Source organism: Manduca sexta, chromosome 27 (genome assembly GCF_014839805.1).
Source record: "Manduca sexta isolate Smith_Timp_Sample1 chromosome 27, JHU_Msex_v1.0, whole genome shotgun sequence".
Taxonomy (NCBI): Eukaryota; Metazoa; Arthropoda; class Insecta; order Lepidoptera; family Sphingidae; genus Manduca; species Manduca sexta.
The window spans coordinates 5,722,528-5,743,699 of record NC_051141.1 but is presented as its reverse complement, the minus strand read 5'-3'; the positions used below and the strand labels follow the sequence as shown (position 1 = coordinate 5,743,699).

Sequence of the window (21,172 nt, the reverse complement as noted above, 5' to 3'; positions counted from 1 at the left end):
ATTGAATTATATGTGGTTGGTTTACAACCCTATCTACCTCATTAGATAAGGTTCTTAATTTGGATTTAGTTTCTGAGGTAAAAATGTCTAGATCCACATTTTGTAGTTTCAAAGGGGGCTCATTACTCATGATCTTTTTAATTTTAATTAAGTTACAACAAGAGTCCTTTAATATATTGAAATCGGATTTCACAATAGTAACATTTACTTCTATGTTATTAAATTTGGGTAATAACTTTGTAGTTTTACAATATGCTACACAATCTTTAGGCACATTCAAGATTCCTGTACCAACAATATTAATATTAATTACTCCCTGGCTGGGACATTCAATATATAATCTGTTGTCCTTGGATTGCACGTACAACCACTTATTATTGCATAGGGATGTCCATGAATCTATATGTCCGTGGATGAAGTCCGTTTTACACTGCACTGGTAAAACACTTATTACATTTGAAATAATCTCACTTTCACAACATGGATTTGCGCTAGACGGGAACACTGTTGTCACATCGCAGATGTACTCTCGTGAGTTGGTTGCAAGGCATTCCTTTAGTGAGCTTAAAGTACAATATTCGGATCTGTCTTTGGTCATTGCTATGTATTTATTGCTAGGTATTATAAAACTAAAAGAACTTGGACTTACATTATCATGCGGAGTAGGTAAAGCAATATTATGAAATAAGTCGTACTCTCTAGGAGATACTAGTAGTATTCTTAAGATAAAAACAATTTTGTTACTTAGACTATAACACATCACATTAGATATATTTGATAGGCTATGAATATTACTTAACGTTAAACTGACAGGTAACTTCAGGCCTGCGGGTAAGTACCTATAGTTATCAACAATTTCTTGGTATAACTGCTCAGGCGTTAGTATCGCCGGGTGCAGGATGTTATGACTACACGATAGGATAGCATTGGTTACGTCCTCTAACTGAAAAGATAATACAAGTAAAGACGCTTCTAAACTATTTAAAATTGAATTCATGTTGGATTTAATTAACAGTTCATTAGAAATTATTGTAATATTTTTTAATTTTGACGTAAAATTGTCGATAGCTTGACTGAGACTGGCTTCGTTAAGTTTCATTTTATGTAAAGTGTTATTAAGATTGGATAAGACTGAGCTTGTTATCAGGATATTTTCTTTTATTAATAAACCCAGTCTTTTTTCATTATTTTGGATATCTTGAATGGCGTTATCATATTTGATAGCGTCATCCTCGTCTAAAGTCCCAAATATAATTTTAGACATAGTACCAATGCCTCCTATAAGAGCGCTTCGTTTCGACCTCTTAGTTGTCAAGTGAGAGATAGCAGAGTACCCAGAAACAATATCGTGGTATCTTATGGTCAGTGGTTCTAAAACATTATCACATTCTAAATCAAGTAAGGTTGTTATTTGGATTTGGTTACAAGAGAAACGTATTGTGCCTAATACGGAATTGATATTTTGGATATGAGGTTCTATATGTGATATGTCGAATGGAGTCACTACATCTAGGTAACTTGCACGGATTTTTAGTTCGCCAATGGGGTCAAAATATATACCAGAGCTCGCGTTGATTTGTTGAACGAACTCTGGGTGACCATGGGCCAGTGTGCTGTAAATAAAATGATAAAACTAATGAATCATACTTAGATAAATTGCACTTACGGCCTTACTTATCGTCTAAACATTATTATACAACTTAAATTATTCTATATACTTTCAAAAACGTATAGCTAAAAGAAAAAGGAGAAATCTAAATGACAGTGTGTTTTATCTACAGGGATGCTCCAACGTCGGCTAGTTTTATTTGGTCGACGTGGTGCGTGATATGACGTCGATTAATTAGCAGGGTGACGGTGTTATTACCGTTCACCTTGATAATTTTATAAGGTCCTTTCCAGAGTGGTGAGAGCGCTTTGCGCATTCTCAGATGATTTTTGAGGTATACATGCTCACCAGCTTTGTACCTGACTGGACGGGTATGTGTGTAATAATAGGATTTCGAAGATTCTTTGGATTTCCGTATATGCTCCAAAGCTTTTTCTCTAGAATGTTTTAATCTATTTAGTAACATTCGGACATAATCGGGGTATGTGGCCCCAGAGGATTCGTCATAGATAGAATTTGGTATTACTGGTTTGCTTCCGAACATTAGTTCGTAGGGCGTAAAATGAGTGGTAGAATGGACAGTGGTATTATAAGTGAGCATCGCTGTATAGACGTAACGCGCCCAGTTTGTTTGGTCCTTATCTGTAAAGGACCGGAGATATTCTTTAAGGGTAGAGTGGCTCCGTTCAAGAGCACCTTGGGTTTGCGGGTGATAAGGAGATGCCCACAAATTTTTAATTTTAAGGAACTCACAAGTTTTCTTGAAGAGTTCTGAACAAAAATTTGTTCCTTGATCCGTTAGGATCATTTTAGGGATGCCAAATATGGATATATAATGAATCAAGCATTCACTTGTTTCTTCAGCAGTGATATTTCTGATCGGATACGCTGAAGAGAATTTCGTGAGGTCATCCTGAACAGTGAGTATATATTTTAGTTTAGCCGGACCCGACTCGGGTAGTGGTCCGACGATATCAAGTGATATCCTTTGGCAAGGCTCAGTGGATGTACTTGTTATTTGCATCGGAGCCCGATTTATTTGTCTAAGGGCCTTATTCGTTTGGCACTGTGGACATTTTTTTACAAAAGCCTCAATATCACTGCGCATGTTTTTCCAAAAGAAATTCTCTTGGATGCGTTTTAACATTCGGGTATTGCCGAGATGCCCAGCAATGGGGATGTCATGGTTTTCTCTGAGGATTTTGGGAATTTCGGATAGTGACGGGTAAATGATCCTACCTTTGTATATGTGTATGGTGATACCCGTGTCCTTGAAGAGGTAGAGGAACATATTATAAATTTTTAGGAATTGATGTTTGTCGAAAGGATTTCTGAATTCGGTTATAGCTACGTCCAGAGTATTACCTTCAGCAATTTTAAGTAGTTCGTTCCTAAGGGAGTTGATACTCTTATAGATGTCCTCGTAGTGTGATGTATCGAAATGGTAAACCTTGAAAAAGAGGAAGTAGAACGTTTTTCCCCCATGCGTGAATGAAATAAAAGAATAAAGAGTTCTTTCTCTATTTATGATTTCCTTATTGTCGGGTAAGGCATCAAGGATGTCTTGGACAAAGGGGTTGGACTCATCAAGGTCTATAGAGGTAGGGAGTACAATGATCTTACAGTTGGATTTCATTATGTCTTCGTTATGTTCTAGTATGGTTGTGTTCAGGGAAATATCTTTTTCCATCATTATTTTCAAAAATGTGGGATAATCGGTAACTGGCGCGCCCGGGAATCTATTTGGAGACGGTTCTGGGATTGGATTATCGGATATTTGTTCTGGTGAATTTGGAGTACTAATATCGGTATTATCTTCTGGAGTCTCTAAGGTTTCAGGAGATGGAAGAATACCTTCAAACGGGTTTGAGGGATTTAATGATAGTAGGTCATCAGGATGGAAAGATGGTGACATCAAATCTTCCAGGTTTCCAGAGGGTGATGTTAAGTCACCTGGGTTATCCGCCAAAGTTACCTGACTGTCAGTGTTGACAGGTGGAGAGGTTGTACTATTGAGATTATCAGCCGGAGACATCACGCTGTCGGGATTAAAAGATGGGGGTGATATAAGCAGATCCATCAGGTCACTGTCTAGGTTTTGATCAGGGTTTTGCGCTGGTGTTGTATTTTCGTCCAAACTACAATGGACTGGATTAACAGGGAAACGGGATAGTGCATCAGCGTTGGTGTTAATTTTCCCTTTCTTGTAGTGGATTTCGTATTCAAATTCTTCTAATTTTAGGCGCCAGCGGACTAAGCGTGAACCAGGGTCTTTACAGTTGAAAAGCCATTGTAGTGGTTTATGATCTGTAACGATTTTAAAACGATTTCCATATAGGTAAGGCCTAAAGGTCTTAGTGCCAAAGATAATGGCGAGGCACTCTTTCTCCGTGACACTATAATTGCACTCAGCCTTATTAAGGGTACGAGAAGCGAATGCAATAGGTCGGTCTTGTCCTACTGGCCCTTGGGAGAGAATGGCGGATATCGCAAAATTTGAAGCGTCACAGGTCAGGATGAATGGTTGCGTGAAGTTTGGATAAGCAAGGATAGGGGCGGAAACGAGCCTATCTTTGAGTGTTTCAAAAGCAAGCTGTTGTTCATTCTGCCAAAGGAAAGGGATGTCCTTTTTTAGGAGCGATGTTAAGGGTTTGGCTAATTTGGCAAAATTTGGGATGAATCGCCTATAATATGACACTAGGCCTAAGAAGGATTTAATGTCCTTAGGCGATTGAGGTGTTGGGAATTGAGTTACTGCCCTCGTTTTATCGGTATTTAGTTTGACGCCGTTTTCATTGATTATATGGCCCAAATATGCGACTTCTTTCCTAAGGAATTCACACTTTTCGGGCTGGAGTTTTAGAGTGAAGCTTCGGAGTCTATTAAAGACTTCTTTTAAAGTGGAGATGTGTGAATTAAGGTCGTAAGAATAGATGACTATATCGTCGAGGTACACAAAACATCTTGTGCCCTGAAGGCCGGTTAGGCATGTATTCATTAATTTCTGGAAAGTGGAAGGGGCATTCTTCAGCCCGAATGGCATTCTGTTAAATTGGAAATGTCCTTGAGGGACGGAAAATGCCGTTTTTGGGGCATCTTCAGGATTAATGAGGATTTGGTGAAATCCAGATGCCAAATCCAGTGTGGTGAAATACTTACTACTTCCCAACTGGTCTAGGATTTCGGATATTTGAGGGATAGGGTATGTTTCCCCAATAGTAACGTCGTTAAGCTTACGGTAATCGATGACGATACGCCACTTCTTTTGACCTTGCGCATCCGTTTTCTTTGGAACTATCCAGATAGGAGAGCTCCAAGGGGAGGAAGAAGGTTGTATTATGTTATCGTCAAGCATCTTTTGGATTTGGGTTTGTACTTCTTTCTTGTGGCATTCTGGAAAACGATAGGATTTCGTATGGATAGGAGTACTATCATTGGTCCTGATCTGGTGACTCAAGGCTGTAGTGTAAGATAGTTGATCACTAGGTATATAAAATATATCTGAGTATTGTGAACAAAGTTCAATAAGGGCTTCGGATTCTTCTTGATTAAGATGTTCTGTTCTGAGTGACCTAATGACCGCAGTAGTACGATTTGAAAGGCTGTTCATGTCACCTTCACGACGAATCCCGAATGAGTTTAAAGGTTCAAGTTTTAATTTCAAATTTGAATTTACGTTTACAGGTGATTCTGAAGTGTTCACGACTGTCAGGTTGATTCTTTTATTTTCTTTGACAGTAACAAGGCAGTTAGAGACCAATAAGTGGTTTGACAGATGTTGATCTAAGATTATCCCTTCCTTTAGATTAGTGTTCTGTACGGAACATTCAATAACGGCTTCGGTGCGAGGAGGAATGATAAAAAAGGGATCGACGAAATGTAATTTAATCTCTTCTTTTCCTATTCTTAGGACGTCAGAGGTATAGTCTATCTGGCAACCGAAAGAGTTGAGGAAGTCTGATCCTATGATGCCATCGTAGGGCAGATTGATATCTTTTATTACATGGAACTTGAATGAGACGGATTTATTCCGCGTAAGTTTGAGTTTAGGGGATAGGTGGCCTTCTGTGCTTGTGGGTTCATCACCCGGATCTATGCCTTTGAGTTTGATCGGCTCTCTAGCGAGCTTTAGATTTTTGTAGATACTAGTCTGTTTAAGGAGGCATATTGCAGAGCCTGAATCGACTAGTAAGGATAATGGTATATTTGCAACCGATGAGTCCAAGAGGACATGAGGCAATAGTTTTTTCGATGTGTCTAGGTTGACTTCGTAGATTCTGGACGATTGGGCACCTATTTGGGGCTGATTACTCGTAATATTGGTTCCAAGTTCTGGAACGCGGACCCTAATTTGGGGCTGGTTACCCGTGTCGTTGGTCTTGGATTTAGGATTAAGGACCCTAATTTGGGGCTGGTTACCCGTGTCGTTGGTCCTGGATTTAGGAATTTGGGTTTTAATTTGGGGCTGGTTACCCGTGTTGTTGGCTTCAAGTTTTGGATTAAGGACCCTAATTTGGGGCTGGTTACCCGTGTCGTTGGTCTTGGATTTAGGAATTTGGGCTTTAGTTTGGGACTGGTTACCCATATTGTTGGCCTCAAGGTTTGGATTACGGACCCTAATTTGGGGCTGGTTACCCATGTGGTTGGTCCTGGATTTGGGAACTCGGACGCTAGTTTGGGGCTGGTTACCCGTGTTGTTGGCCTCAAGTTTTAGATTATGGACCCTAATTTGGGGCTGGTTACCCGTGTCGTTGGTCCTGGATTTGGGAACTTGGACGCTAGTTTGGGGCTGGTTACCCGTGTTGTTGGCCTCAAGTTTTGGATTATGGACCCTAATTTGGGGCTGGTTACCCATGTCGTTGGTCCTGGATTTGGGAACTTGGACGCTAGTTTGGGGCTGGATACCCGTGTTGTTGGCCTCAAGTTTTGAATTACGGACCCTAATTTGGGGCTGGTTACCCATGTCGTTGGTCCTGGATTTAGGAACTTGGACGCGAATTTGGGGCTGGTTACCCGTGTTGTTGGTCTCAAGTTTTGGAAAATGGGCTCTAATTTGGGGCTGATTACCCATGTTGCGGCCCTTGAAGGATAAATTAAGAGGGTTAGTGTCGACTTTAGGCTTAAGTCTCGGGCGACACCAGGCTGAGACCCTTAAGCGTTTAAATTACTAGGGTCGGTTGGGACATCGACTTCGTCATGGCCTACATACTCATCCGAATTATCCACAAAGTTGATTCGTGGGGTTGGCTTATATACACCCTGGGATGAACTCGCATTGTTCGTCTTGTAACGGTTATTGGCATATTCCCGTTTCCTGCATACCGTGATATCATGACCCGGGATTTTGCAGTAGCGGCAAAATGCGTTAGGGGTTTGACGAGCGGGGTTGCCACTATAAGTTTGTTGTGGAAACGGCCTAGCAGGGGTTTTAAAGACGTTTTGCCTAGGTTTACTATCCCTAGAATCCGTTTGAGATCTCTTATATAAGCTTTGTTGAATGCGTTCTTCCGACTTAGCAAGGTTAATTGCTTCGTTGAGCGTCTTGGGGTCTCTACATCTTACGATGTTCGAGATCCGAGGGGTGAGTCCCATGAGGAAATGGTGTAGGGCCAGATCCTCCTTGGCTGTAGTGCGCCCAGGCAGTTCCTTCAATTTGACGTTGGACATAGTGACTTCTGTTAGTAATTGAGATAGGGTTGTTTCTACGCGGAGGGCGAATTGGCTCACATTGTCCTGTGGCCCCTGCCTATGCTCTTGGAGTTCGGTCAAAAGATGTGCATAATGTTTTCGTTCACAGAATTGAGCTTTAAGAAATTCCCTTAACTGGTTCCAATCTTTAAAATCTCTATTGGAACACGCGATCTCGGCTTTTCCCTGGAGTTTGCTAAGTATGTATCTAAATAGAATGGGTTTCTGGGCTTCTGAGGCTAGGTCATATGCATTATTGCAATTTATTAAAAATGAATTAACAGTTTCCCGACTACCATCGTATGGTTTTATAAATTTAAACAGGACGCTTAATTCCATTTGTATGAACGGGATTGACTTGCTAGCTCTCGGGGAGATCGGGGCAGTTTTGTTATCAGGCACACCCTGTTCCGTTACGGCAGTATCGACCATCAGGTTTTTATGTTCAGAAGATTTTGTATCTCTTTGCATTTTATTTAAAGGACTGCTTATTCACGACAATATCACAACAATACACACAAATATAGCAATATAGTTATAAGATAACGTGTTAGAGCAAAAATCCCGTGAGTATGGAAACAATTGAGAGTGTTGGAACACTGAGTTTTGTTAAATAGAATTAATGTTTAAAAGGTTGAGAACCCCTGGATTTGTGCTCTAGACAAAACAATGACCAAAGACTTACAGTACAATGAACGCGTAGGCAGCGGATGTAAGTATGACGAGTGTGCACATTTCAGCTGATAAGACGCTCGGCGCACTAACGGCGGCTTCACTGGAGCGACGACGACTTTGATTCTTGAACTTGGTAGTGGCCTTAGATCTTGACGAGTCCCTGCTCGTTGATTTTCGGGAAAACACTTCACTATGGCGTTTTATGACACCGGCAATGACGTACAACTGCCGTCCAAGATGCGGTTACTTTATGATGTGGAGAGTATTTTCCTCTTCAAGGAAAAACCGGAGACATTCACACTAACGTCAGGAACGTGACGGTAGATGCAGCTTTTCTTATGGCGTTTTCGCAGTTTTCCACTTTTCACAGGCTTTGTTTCAGGATGTAGGCGAGTCTGTAGAGCGACGACGTTATTATCGCGGGCACTGGGATATTCGGATCCCACCGCTGCCACCAAAATGTTACGGGGACCTTTAAAAAACACTTTTTAAAAAAAAACTTTTATTAAATCACAAGAATATAAAGAGGTCCGAGGGCAACCGTCGCGTGAGAATAACAAATACAGACTGATGGGCCCGAGGTCCCATCAAGTATATATATTCTTTATAAATGCTGACGGTGACAGCATTAGTGCTGTCACAGCCAGAACCCTTACAGAATAGGGTTATAACAGCACGAACTAATTATACTGTTGAATCATAAAATATATGTCATGAGGCTTGTCTTGTTTTATTTGAAATGTAACATTGGCTCTTACGTGAACCGTGAAGCAAACAGGCAACTAAACGACAGTCCGTCGCTTAGTACAATATCATTTGTACTAAACGATAGAGACTGCCTTTTACGAATTGATAACGTCTTACTCTCACGATATAGAAAACTTGCCTTAATAAAACATTTATTAATATTTTACGCATTACTTACTTTATACCCATCTCGAAGAGACAGTTGTTTTTATACTTTACTTTACTTTTTGCGATATGCCCTGCAAATGATTTATAACGACAGCATTGCGAATAAGACGAGTGAGCGGCGGAACTGAGGGTACAAATCTCGTTTCAATGGGTAAGATATCGCTTCGTAGAGTCGTAGCAGTCGAGTTCGTAGCGTTTACGGCGCTTGCTACGCTGATGGCTACAATTTATTTTGCTTTTGACAATTTCTTTGAATAATGAATTAAGTATTTTAATGTTAACCGTAGTTTTGTGGTTTGCATTTTTATACAACGCTTATGAAGTAAAAGTTTTTATATTTAACCGCCGAACCCTCATCTGTCAGAAGCAGTCAGTTAAGATTTATTGGTACCATCATATTATATGAACACCGCTTTAAGGCACTGGTAAGTATAGTAAACTTTAGACCGCTCGCACTGTTACCAACGCCTCAATAACGTGATCATATGAAATTTACGTAAATATTGTGTTTTTTTTTTAAAATAAATCATACAAGTTTATTATGAATCCAAATTTTTCTAATATATTTTCTTGTCTTCTCTTTTTAAACTTTTGTCATGAAACTTAAGTAATTGAGATACCAATATACTCGTATTAAACTAAAATATTCTTTCTCCATTATAAAAGTATTAAAAGCAATTAAATTTTAAATAAAAACTCCATCCAACCATAAAAAATAAAATTTAAGGATTCTCGTTAACCGATAACACTCAACAACAGAAATAAAGTTTAAATTGAAACACCGCAAAGGCAATTAATATCTTGAATACTTGCGAGCAATAAAACGTTTTTAGAAGTTGATGGCGGTCTCAGATATTTTATACTAAACCATTCAAATTTTAAAAGGATCTGGAAAAAATATATATTCCTGTACTTACTTATAAAAATAGCTTCTTATAAAATTAATAATAAAAATTACATTTTAATGAAAATCGGCGGAGTCACGAGCAACACATATGCTCACTAGGTTCTGGTCGCAGTATATACTAAATGTTGCTAGTCGTTCAGCCCGCAAAAAGACCTAGATTGGTATAAAAATCTTCCCGTGTAGTTTTTCGGGATACAACATAGCCTATAATTTAAAGTTAAGCTAGGAATTATTTTATCTATGCATGAAGTTTTATCCAAAACCTTTCAGCGGTTTCCGAGTTTACTTCTTGCATACAAACATTCGGAACGAAGTGATTCGTCAGAGAATCAGGGTAACCGACATAGCCGTGGAAGTTAATAGGTTGAAGTGGAATTGGGCTGGCCACGTAAGTCGTAGAACAGATAACAGCTGGAGTGTGTTCTGGAGTGGAGATCGTCTTGGAAAATGTAGCGTAGGACGCCCTCTGGCCACATGGCGGCACGACTTACATAAAAGGGCCGGCAGCGACTGGATGCATAAAGCAGTATACCAGGCTCTGTGACGTACCTTGGGCGAGGCTATGTCCAGCAATGGACTGCAACGGTCTGATGATGATGATACAAACATTTGCATGAACTTTCACATTCATAGTTGTAACATTTCCTTCACTGTATTAATAACACAATGTATGTATTAACCGACATTAATAAATTACTCGAAGAAATCATGTTGAAAACTGAAACAATATTTTCCAGAACGTTCGAAACTAATAGTGAATTGTTTACAAGGATCAGTTCCTCCCAATTCTGAAGTAAATTTTCGCTGGTTTGCGTTACTGAAGCTCGAGACGTAGTTTTAATTGTTTCGAACTTTACTTGCTGTTAGTATCAACATAAATGAGCTGGAAATTTGCTGTATTTACTCAATTATTTTCAATTGTTTATTTTTGTGTTATAACTTTTTTTAAAGCAACTTTGAATTTAGAAATTGAAACTATGGTTTATATATTGGATGGTTAATAATTACGGTCTCATTAGTTTGTATCGTCACCCTATTCTACCTAAAAGACACATGTGTAATCTAGTCAGTGTAATTACGAGGCATTATAGATCTAGTATCTAATAGTTAAGGATGACGAATGAAATGTTTATTGAGGAAATGTTTACCGTAATAATAATGCGTAATAAGAAGCGGCGATAGCCTAGTTGGGTGTGCAATGGACTGCCGAGACGAATGTCCGCAGGTTCAAATCCTAAAGGCACACACCTCTGACTTTTCTAAAATCATGTGTGTATTCTTTGTGAATTTATCGTTCGCTTTAACGGTGAAGGAAAACATCGTGAGGAAACCTGCACATCTGAGAAGTTCTCTATAGGAATTTCGAAGGTGTGTGAAGTCTACCAATCCGCACTAGGCCAGCGTGGTGGACTAAGGCCTAATCCCTCTCAGTAGTAGAGGAGGCCCGTGCTTAGCAGTGGGCAAGTATTTAATACAGGGCTGATATTATTATTATTATTATTATTATTAATAATACGACCGTATTTAAAAAAAGGAAACGAGCTCATTGTTGCAAAAAAATATGTGGCGTATATATTATAAAGGAAGGATAATTTTATAAAGCGAATATAATGATGACCACTGCTTAGATACATTAGATATGATAAGTTCTGATAGTACGTTAGATAGTGGCTGACATCACAGATAATATTACTCAGCGAATGTATTGCGTGTTTTTGTGGGTTGTTGGTTAGTTGCTATGACGACATTTTGATAAATTTTGCGGAAGCTATCGGTAGCCGGGAATTAGTCAACATTCTACGCGAATTTTTTTTTATGGATCTTAGTTTATTGATACATGGACCGCTGTCTAGAATTAAAAGTAGCTGGTGACCGGAATGTCGTTTCACGGTTCATGTATGTGTGAGAGGCTGATCTAATGATAACATGACTGCGGCTATCCTTAGCCGGTCGCTAAGACAGCCCATACACATTGCTACAGTTGTACGAACCGATTCAGCACAATACGGCAAGCTCGATTGCATAAAACCATTCTTGTGGGTTCTGTGCAAAGCAGCGGATAAAAGTCGCGTTATAAACCAGCATACGCCCATGACAATGTCTATGGACTGTTAGTCGCGAACTATATGTGCTTTTATTGTATTTAACCTTAATTTTTTTTATTAAGTACTAGTAGACTCGATAGACGTTGTCCCATCTTAACTATTTTGCAGCGCGCATTCTGTCAATCGCTGAAAATAACTTTTCCCTACATTTTCTAACGTTCCGCTCAACTTCCTTAATTATTTCTTTCATAAGATCCTTCTTGACAATAACAAACACAACATTAAAAATAGTGAAATCGGTCCAGCCGTTCACACGTGATGGCGTGACTATATACTTATATAGATTATAACTGCTTTTCCAAAACTTTTTATTATACTAAGGTTTTGTGTCAATCATTGGATTTTTATTCAGTGTAATATTGACATAATTATTGAGAAATCCATGTTAACTTGTATTGTTTCTCATCAGGTCAAGATGCCGATCATACAGTCATGCTGCTGCTGGCGCAGCCTCCGCCGCGGTTGTTACGCGGCGGCGTTATACACCATGGTATGATCAACTACTATAGCATATAAACTATACCTTTCTATAATACGTATATCGTTTAAGTTATCAAAATAGTAAGTAAGCAGATTTTGATAACAATTTTAGATCTCTGCACGCATAGGTGTCCGTCAGCGTAGGCGTATTCTAACCAATGTTTTAAGTAGTTTCAGAGATGTACGCTAACAAATAAATAAAAAACAGAAAAGACCTAAAAATCGCCGATTCGTGTTCTTTCGTAGTAAATTTTTTTTTAACTACTCTTAAATGCAGACACACCGGGTTTTTCTTTTTATTGAATAAGACTACAAACGAGCAGGACTATTCGAAGTAAAGTGATTTCTACTGTCCACACACATTTACAATAGGAAAAGTATTTCATATGCGTAGCTTCAAAGGAAAGGAACGGGGATAGATTATTTGAATCTTTGTCAAAGTAAATTCCTATGTATTTGAAAAGAACGTTTTGTAAAGCAAACGTATTTTTAAATATTACCAAATCTCACTTTTTTACCAATATTAGCAGGAAGTTTATTAATAAAATATTTTATAATGGATTAGCTATTTCTTTATCGAATTAAAATCCAAAAGAGAATGAAATATTAAAATAAATTATTATTGCAACATTTCCCTTTACTGTAATCAAATAAAAATACGGGAAATTGTTCACGATACTGTATTGTACATACATATTTAAACAAAGTGCATTCTAGGATAATTTTATTGAGTTAAATCTACATTGGAAGTAAACAATATCGCCGCAACAATGCAAATATTTGTATTTGTATTGCATAATGTGTCGGATCATTTTCATGTCACGGTTTGTTCTTTACATTCCCTGTGCTAATTCTCTGTTTATATGTAATTAACAACGGCCTGAACACACCCGATAGAAACCATGTAAAACGCATAACTTATCTACTTTCGTGTGGATACACGTTTGGACGATATTTTAACGCACGGCCTACCATTGGTAAAGTTTGCTGAACGTTCGAGCACTCAACTACAGCCGCGTTCATATTTACAACGTTTAAATATTTATCAGACGTGTTTATAACAAGATCTTCTAGGTTGAGTTTTTATCGTAAAATATAATTATAGTTTGGAACATTTTAAGTTTTGTACTTTAACTCTTTTCATTTGTTTAGGTTCCATAATTGTTTAGTAGTGTACTCTGTAAAAAATGTCATTATCGTTAAATATTAAAAGAATTTCTTTTCTATCACCATATTGAGGTGTTCGCTCTTACATCAACAAGAAGTTGCGTGTCCACACGCTGTAGTCTCCATTTATTGATTCATGAAACTAGACGTAACGATGCGGTAATAAACCGTTTTTGATATTAAATTCTTTAGGGAAATATATAATACGATGCTGTTTGTATTGCCCTTAAAAGTTTCAAGATATTATTTCCTCACTTTTTTGCCGACTTTAATAAGCCTTTGTTATAATCCGTTTTTCTATAATTTTAAGCAATTGAAAGGAATTAATTATTGGCCCTATTGTATGTGCTTTTATTTCGAATCAACAATAGCAATAACTCGCTTTTCTAAAAACAGAAAATTGAACAAACTCTTTTTATAATTAGAAAAACCAGTTCAATGTAAACATATTTGTGCAGGTGTACTTCTCTATCACAATTGTGACCATGGGCCACTTCATAGAAGTGGAACAGCGGTACCTAAATGGCGACATGACAGAACCAGAATCCGAGAGTTTTCTGGAACCAGAGAAGATCACTCCGAGTAAGTATAACACTGCATTTGCTAATGAGGTATTGGGTAGTTACTACTAAAATAAATATTACTTTAAGGCTATAATATCACTGCACTCGGCATAGCGCAAACGCCATCAACTTGACCCCGACACTACATTACCATGAAAATGTGAGTCGCTGAAGTCGACGAAATTATTGAACTAAAAATAGTGTGTTTCATAGTGGTGTAGTGTTTCCTGTCAACAAGCTGACAGCGTCTGTGCAACGCTTATAAAGCTGAATAATTTGAGAGATATTTTAATTATTTCATATTTCTTTATCAAATATTCGATAGAGTATGTATGTAACTACCTAATTACGTATTCTATTAATTTATAAACATGTTGATGTCAGCTTATATTTAAACAACACGTGTGCTTAGTAGATAGTACTCATTAAAAGGTCATATTAAAATTATCAATGGCTTGAAAAATCCGACACTAGACTGAGCTTAAAAATCTTTTTTCAAATAAAAATGATAAATACACAATTTACAAAATGGATTCATAATACCTCAAAGACGATTTATTGGGAAACCATTACTACATAGTTTTCAGTTTTACATTAAAATTGGATATGAAGGTAGGAGGAGAAATTTCTCAAAAATGTTTAAATTAAACTATTTTACGAATTTTATCGCGGTTTTAATATTTTACTTTTCTTCGTAAAATTCGTAAAATAGTTTAATTTAAATGTCTAACATTCTGCAAAATGGTTTTCTTGTAATGTTTTACTTTGGATTGCAGTATCACGAATATATTACTTTTTTTAAACATGGATGTTTTAAAAACCACAAGCCTACTTTTGATCCTATACAAGTTCGATTTCGAAAAATATTTAGTTATATTGTTTCACAAAATATTGTTGATGAAGGGATGTGTTAGTTATACCCACATTTCTGTATTTGAGTAGTTGGAGCTATTTAATATGTTATTTAATTACTTTCGGTTGCCTTCCAGCGACCAGGTTTTTGGCGTGATATTTCGTAATGATCGCATATATGCTACTGGGTGTTGCTCGCGGCTTTAACCGCGTACATCATTTTATGCTACAAATGTATCTAAATCAATGTAAAGATCAAAAGCGCCATCTACTCAAAAAATCAGATAAAATGTTGACATATTTCCCATGTGAGCAAATACCGGAGTAAAAATTGGTTTGTAGGACTATGTTAATCCCGGGTCTATCCGTGTACCAATTTTCATTCAAATCCGATCAGCGGTTTTTGCCTTTTCTTCTAACAAATATTTAAACATCCAAGCATCCATATTTATAATATTATATAAGTAATATAATTTAAAATTAAATTGAAATTCGCGTGTGGATAAAGTTGATGTGAAAGATTTCGGAATCTTCAATGATTAAAAACAATATCATCAAAAACAAGCGATGCGCCTTATGTGATTTAACTCCCATGAGAAAATAATCATCAAAATCTTCCTTAATGCGATCTACCTCGTTTATGATTTCTTTGTGTAAAATTTCCCGCTCACAGACCCACCTGAGCTGTACCTTACCTGTCATGAGTATTTTATGATAATGAAAATGAATATTATTAATAATTATCCTTCTATCATATATAGATCATAAATCTCCGTGCACGTATCTCATATTTAATTTACGAATAAATAATCCTAACTCATTTCTGTCAATGTTCCATTTCCGGATGATGCTTAATAATGACGGGCGAGAATTAAATTCCCCATTACACCTTGCGATAATATCCGCACTGTCCGAATCGGTAATCATGTCAAGTACGTCGTCGTAGCGACAGTCGGAAGTAGTGACATTTTAATTACGCATAATCGATTAATCGTATTCACTCGGATACTGTTGTTTATTGGCAGAAAATAATGTTATATGCCCAGTTATATGCATTGACGTATATTCTATGGACACGAACGTCCATATAAATATTTGTTCAAAATCTGAACTAAAATGGAAACCAAAATCGTCACTGTTATGACCTATTTATTCACTTGAACAACAAATAATTTTACTTATTTGACTAATATTCTTTATTTATATCAATTAGAATGGATAAAGCAATTATACTAATTAAGTTAATAATAAGTAATTACAGGATATAAATATAGTAAAATATTAAATAAATCAAGAATGTATTTAATAAGGTTTACATCACAACCAAGTTTACAGTTAGACTCAAGTTCTTATATCATGAGCGCCACTCCGTACACAACCACAAGCTGTCAATATTGAAACCATACTAAAGCAGTTGTATGGATTACAGTGTACTTCAGTTGAACACAGTAAATGTTTGGAACGCCAAATCTTACATAGTACATGTATATATGGTTATATTCCAACTAAAAAAATATTATATTCCAACTAAAATCTTTAAGGTCGAAAATTACTAGTAGTGAAGATTCTATATAACCCGATTCCTACCAGCTCCCCTTTCGTGATTTATGCAAATCAAATTATCATTAGAACGATTTGTAGACCGCATTTGTCAATGTTAGTACATATATGTATAAAAAAAGCGGCGATAGCCTAGTTCAGTCATACTAAACCTTTTTTTTAAAGGGGCCACAAAAACGTTTCGGTCTTGATGCACGGGCCGCCAAATTTTTTTTAGTTGTTAATAAAAAACGTAATTCAAAATTAGAGATGTATTAATTATTGAAAAAAGGAAAGCTGGTCACAATGAAGCCAGCTATATATTACATGATTTTCTGATGGGTGCGAAATTTAAAAACTTTACCTGTAACTCAAGATGGGCCAATCACATTGGTTCAGCGGGCCACAGGTTGAGTATGGCTGGCCTAGTTGGTTGTGAAACGGACTGCCGAGACGAATGTCTGCAGGTTCAAATCGCAAAAGGCACACACCTCTGATATTTCTAAAAAAAATATGTGTGCATTCTTTGTGAATTGTCGCTTGCTTTAACAGTGAAAGCAAACATTGTGAGGAAACCTGCATACCTGGGATGTTGTCTATAGGAATTTTAAGAGTGTGTGAAGTCTACCAATCCGCACTAGACCAGCGTGGTGGACTAAGGCCTAATCCCTCTCAGATGTAGCGGAGGCCCGTGCCCAATAGTGGGACAGTATATAACACAGGGTTAATATTATTATAGTACCTATATGTTGTCTCGGGTTACCTTTCGGAAAACCTCACCCTTCCCCACTGGAAACTACTATGAACCTGAAGTGGGCGACGGTCGGACGAACTTTAAACACGCTGTTTTAAAGAACGCGTACTTACACGGCTCGACAACACTCGACAAGTGTGCTCGAAAAATAATATACGAATAAGTAATGTAGAGTCTGAGTAAAGAAATGGTTAAACAAAACCGAGCATTTATCATATTATTATTTAATATGCCACACGTAAGTGCAAAGACAGAGACAAAATTCAAATCACCGACGAATTTGCTCGGCGATTTTAAATTGCACCTACTTCAGGTGAAACACTAGCGAAAAAGGTCGCGGAACCGCAAGTGCGTGTATTTATTCGTACGTCTGACACCCATTTAACAAACGCTGAAGATGAAGCAACTGTCAGTCAATAATTAGTGTTTCTGGTCAACAAATTAACAGCGATTGCGCGACCTCTTACCATAACTCATATTGTAGGCGTATACTGTAATAAATAGTGCAGGAAACACAAATTAATGTAAGAAATACAAGAGATACAATAAGCGATGTTTATAATAGGGAGAAATAAAAAGCTTCAATTGATTGTCGGTAGAAACTAGAAAGCATGCTATTAAAAAGCAAAATATAATTAAATGACAGCAAAATAAGCACAAATAATAAAAATAGGATACATCGAAATTAGGTCAACGTTAGAAGAAAGACGGTAATTTTTATTATCATTACAAATATAATATAACACAATTAATTTTATAAATATTTGTTGATTTATGTAATTGTTATAATATTCAGCGCAGCTGTGACATAATATTGTTATAGGGCTTAAAGTTTGTTATCTTTTAAATTTAAACATAGATCTTACGTTTGTATAGTTTGTCTGTAACTGTTGCTAATAAATAAATAAACTTTAGTCCAAATGTTACACAAATTTAATTAGAAGTTCATTTTCCATGTTTCCTAGAATGTACAAAAGCATGTATCCCAAACAAATAATAAATAACACCAACATTTTAATTAGAAATATAAGTGAAAATTAACCTTATTCAACATGTTGGTGTAACGCGGGCTGGTGGCAAATTTCAGCTGCAGACTTGACGACTTCTATTACGAATTCCATTTTAGCTTTCCCCACACAAACTAATTAATTTTGTTTTCATAATGTTCGTACAAACACAACATTTTCATTGTATTTCTTGCCAAAAATCACTTTTTTGTGAAGAACAGATCCAATTTATGATGAAAATATTACGCCTGACAGGCAACATTTTGTGCGCAAATTGTATATCTGAGAGCGGACAATCAATCTCTGTGCAATGGAATCATTCTAGAAGATGTTTACGATCTAAAACTATTTATTACAGCCTGAGAACCTAATTTAAATGTAACTTGATAATCAAAAATGTATCTTGGAATATGATTATGCCTAATAATCATGTAAATATTATTTTTATTGTTGATGCTATGTATTATACTTGACGGGAGATGTCATGCTAAACTCTACCAGGCAGGTAAGGCAATATTATGCTTAATGACGAAGGTTTAGATCAGGGATTCCCGAACTTTTTTTTTCATAGACTATTTTCAAAATTTTTATGGTTCTGCTGGACCCCTTGCAGCAAAATTTTCCCCGAATATGCAAGTATTTACATGTAATAGTCGCTGAGCTTTTTAAAATATTATCTGCCTACATTGATAGGTGAATTCAAGCCCCCATTTTTTGGTCACGCCAACATAGACCCCGTTGAGTCTCCCGTGGAGTTTCGGATTATCTTTTAAATTATGCAAGTAAAAATATATTTAAAAAAACCTAAAGTATAATTCTCAATTTGACATATTTGTAAAATTAATAAAAGAATTAAAACGATTAGCAAGGTATTGTTCGTTAATTGCATGGACCTTTTTTATTTAAGAGGCAACAGTTTTGGTAACATCCGCATGTTTGCGCTGCTTCCTTGGATAAATACTCGTAGTGTGTCGATTTTAGGCCCTATATAAATATTGAAGGCAAATCTGTTTTCTGTTCTCCAGTTTTGGTGAAGATGGAACTATATTGACATTAAAAAAGAATATACTATAGTCTATTTATATTGTTTCACTGTAATTGCCCTATTTATTAGATTTTAAATAACAATCGTTTTCTTTTTCTAAATTAATCACTATGGCCGCATTCAAATATAGACCAAATAAAAGTTAATTTATTTTTTTGTAATAATTCATAGCCTAATAATTACCAAACATACAAGATCGCCAGTGTTCCTAAAACTCAATACATATGCCGACATTTTGTAGGACTACGACACCAGAAGGTAAGAAGCGTTATCATTGCAACAAGCCCGGAATGCTATTATTAAATCATTATATCAAAGACACTACGCGTGTTATCCTTGCAATATGTTCGACTACATTATATTGACTGACTTCAGACGCAGTAATAGCTTCTGTTTGATTTTGTTCTACAACAAAAACTAATTATTTAGGAGGTAACAGTATTCACACTAAACCGCCGTGTTTCAAACGCCAACCCTGTCTGTTTTAATGAAATTCAGTTTAAGCTTCACCATCTGGTACCCGCCCTTTAACCACTAAGTGGGGCCGCCACAAAGTGTTGTACTTTAAATATTATATATTGCAGATATAAGTTTAATTATTTATTCAGACATGAAGGATAAATTAAAGCAGACGCGTACTCATTCATATAATGTTTGGCTTAGTTATAAAAATATGAAATTGGTGTCAATGTTATCACTATTTTATTAGTTTCGTAGCAGTTATGTATCTATTGTCTAACATTAGCATAACTTTAGACTTTTGCTTAATTGATGTTTTCTACTACCTGTAACCAAAACTGTGTGGATTAAATGTGTGTCAGCCTGTTATAGACCCCCCCCCCCCTCCGTTTACATCCCCGTAAAACAGTACACAACCGACACAGGAGGCCCATCTTCCCGTGTGGGTATGTCTTCCCGTCATACCCTATGTTACTCTATGTTAAACACAAAAATATTTACCAGTAATTAGATTTTGAACACAATGAGTGATTTTGGCGTGATATTCTAACCAATATTTTGGTAATCAAAGAAATAGATAAATTGAATTCTTTTTTAAAGTTGTTTCACGATTAGAGATTGCAATCCGGAAAACCGGATCCGGTAATCCGGCGGATCCGGCATCAATATACAGATACCGGATCCGACACCAACTTACCGGATCCGGTGACCGGGTCCGGTGTTTGCATTTTTTGTCAAAATAACCGTGCTGGTGTATGAGTAAGTACTATAAACGCGTGATGCTTGTGCGCGCGAGTCGTTCGACGATAAGCCACTGCTTTCGAGGACAATACTTGTCTGTTAAGAACATTTGTTAAAAATTAAACCGAAAAGTGTAGAAGCTGAGAGAACCTTCTCATCAGCAGGCATTTGCAGCTGTATTAGGAGCCGATTAGCAGATGAAACAATAAACACAATTTGTTTTTTAAGATATTTTTTCAAAATGAAAATCGATTATTTATTTCGTTATTATTGATTATTTATACTAAAGAGTTTATATATTATAAAAGAAAGAAGAATAAATAATTCAAAGAATTCATTTTAAAAGAATAATAATGATAGTTTAGACCAATAGTTACCGTCAACGGTTTGATTCCGAAGGGCCTCAATCAACACCCAAAGAGGCTCGCGTTAGGTGAGTGGGTTAAGAACTGAGGGTTACCGTCATCTAAATTGCCGACGCCGGATAAACCCGGCCAAAATCGCGGACATTTGGGCGAAATATGAGTTTTTCCCGGGACACCTCTGAAAAAATATTTTTTTTGCAACGCGCGGGGGCACAGGTTGGGTCGTTCAATCGTCGACTATTTTGCCTAGTTCTTGATACGGCACGCATAGTGAGGAGGTTCCTTTCTCTGGAGCCCTAAC

At 36.9% G+C, this 21,172-nt stretch overlaps 1 protein-coding gene across 1 annotated transcript in view; it reads left to right on the top strand.

Annotated features, from left to right (window-relative positions):
• The window catches only part of LOC115448606, a 160,978-nt gene that overhangs the window by 31,681 nt on the left and 108,125 nt on the right, over nt 1-21,172 (top strand). Inside the window, exons 2-3 of the mRNA XM_037444047.1 lie at nt 12,309-12,389; nt 14,005-14,128. Coding sequence (XP_037299944.1) covers nt 12,315-12,389; nt 14,005-14,128 — 199 coding nt within the window. The 5' untranslated portion in view covers nt 12,309-12,314. The remainder of the gene's footprint in view (nt 1-12,308; nt 12,390-14,004; nt 14,129-21,172) is intronic.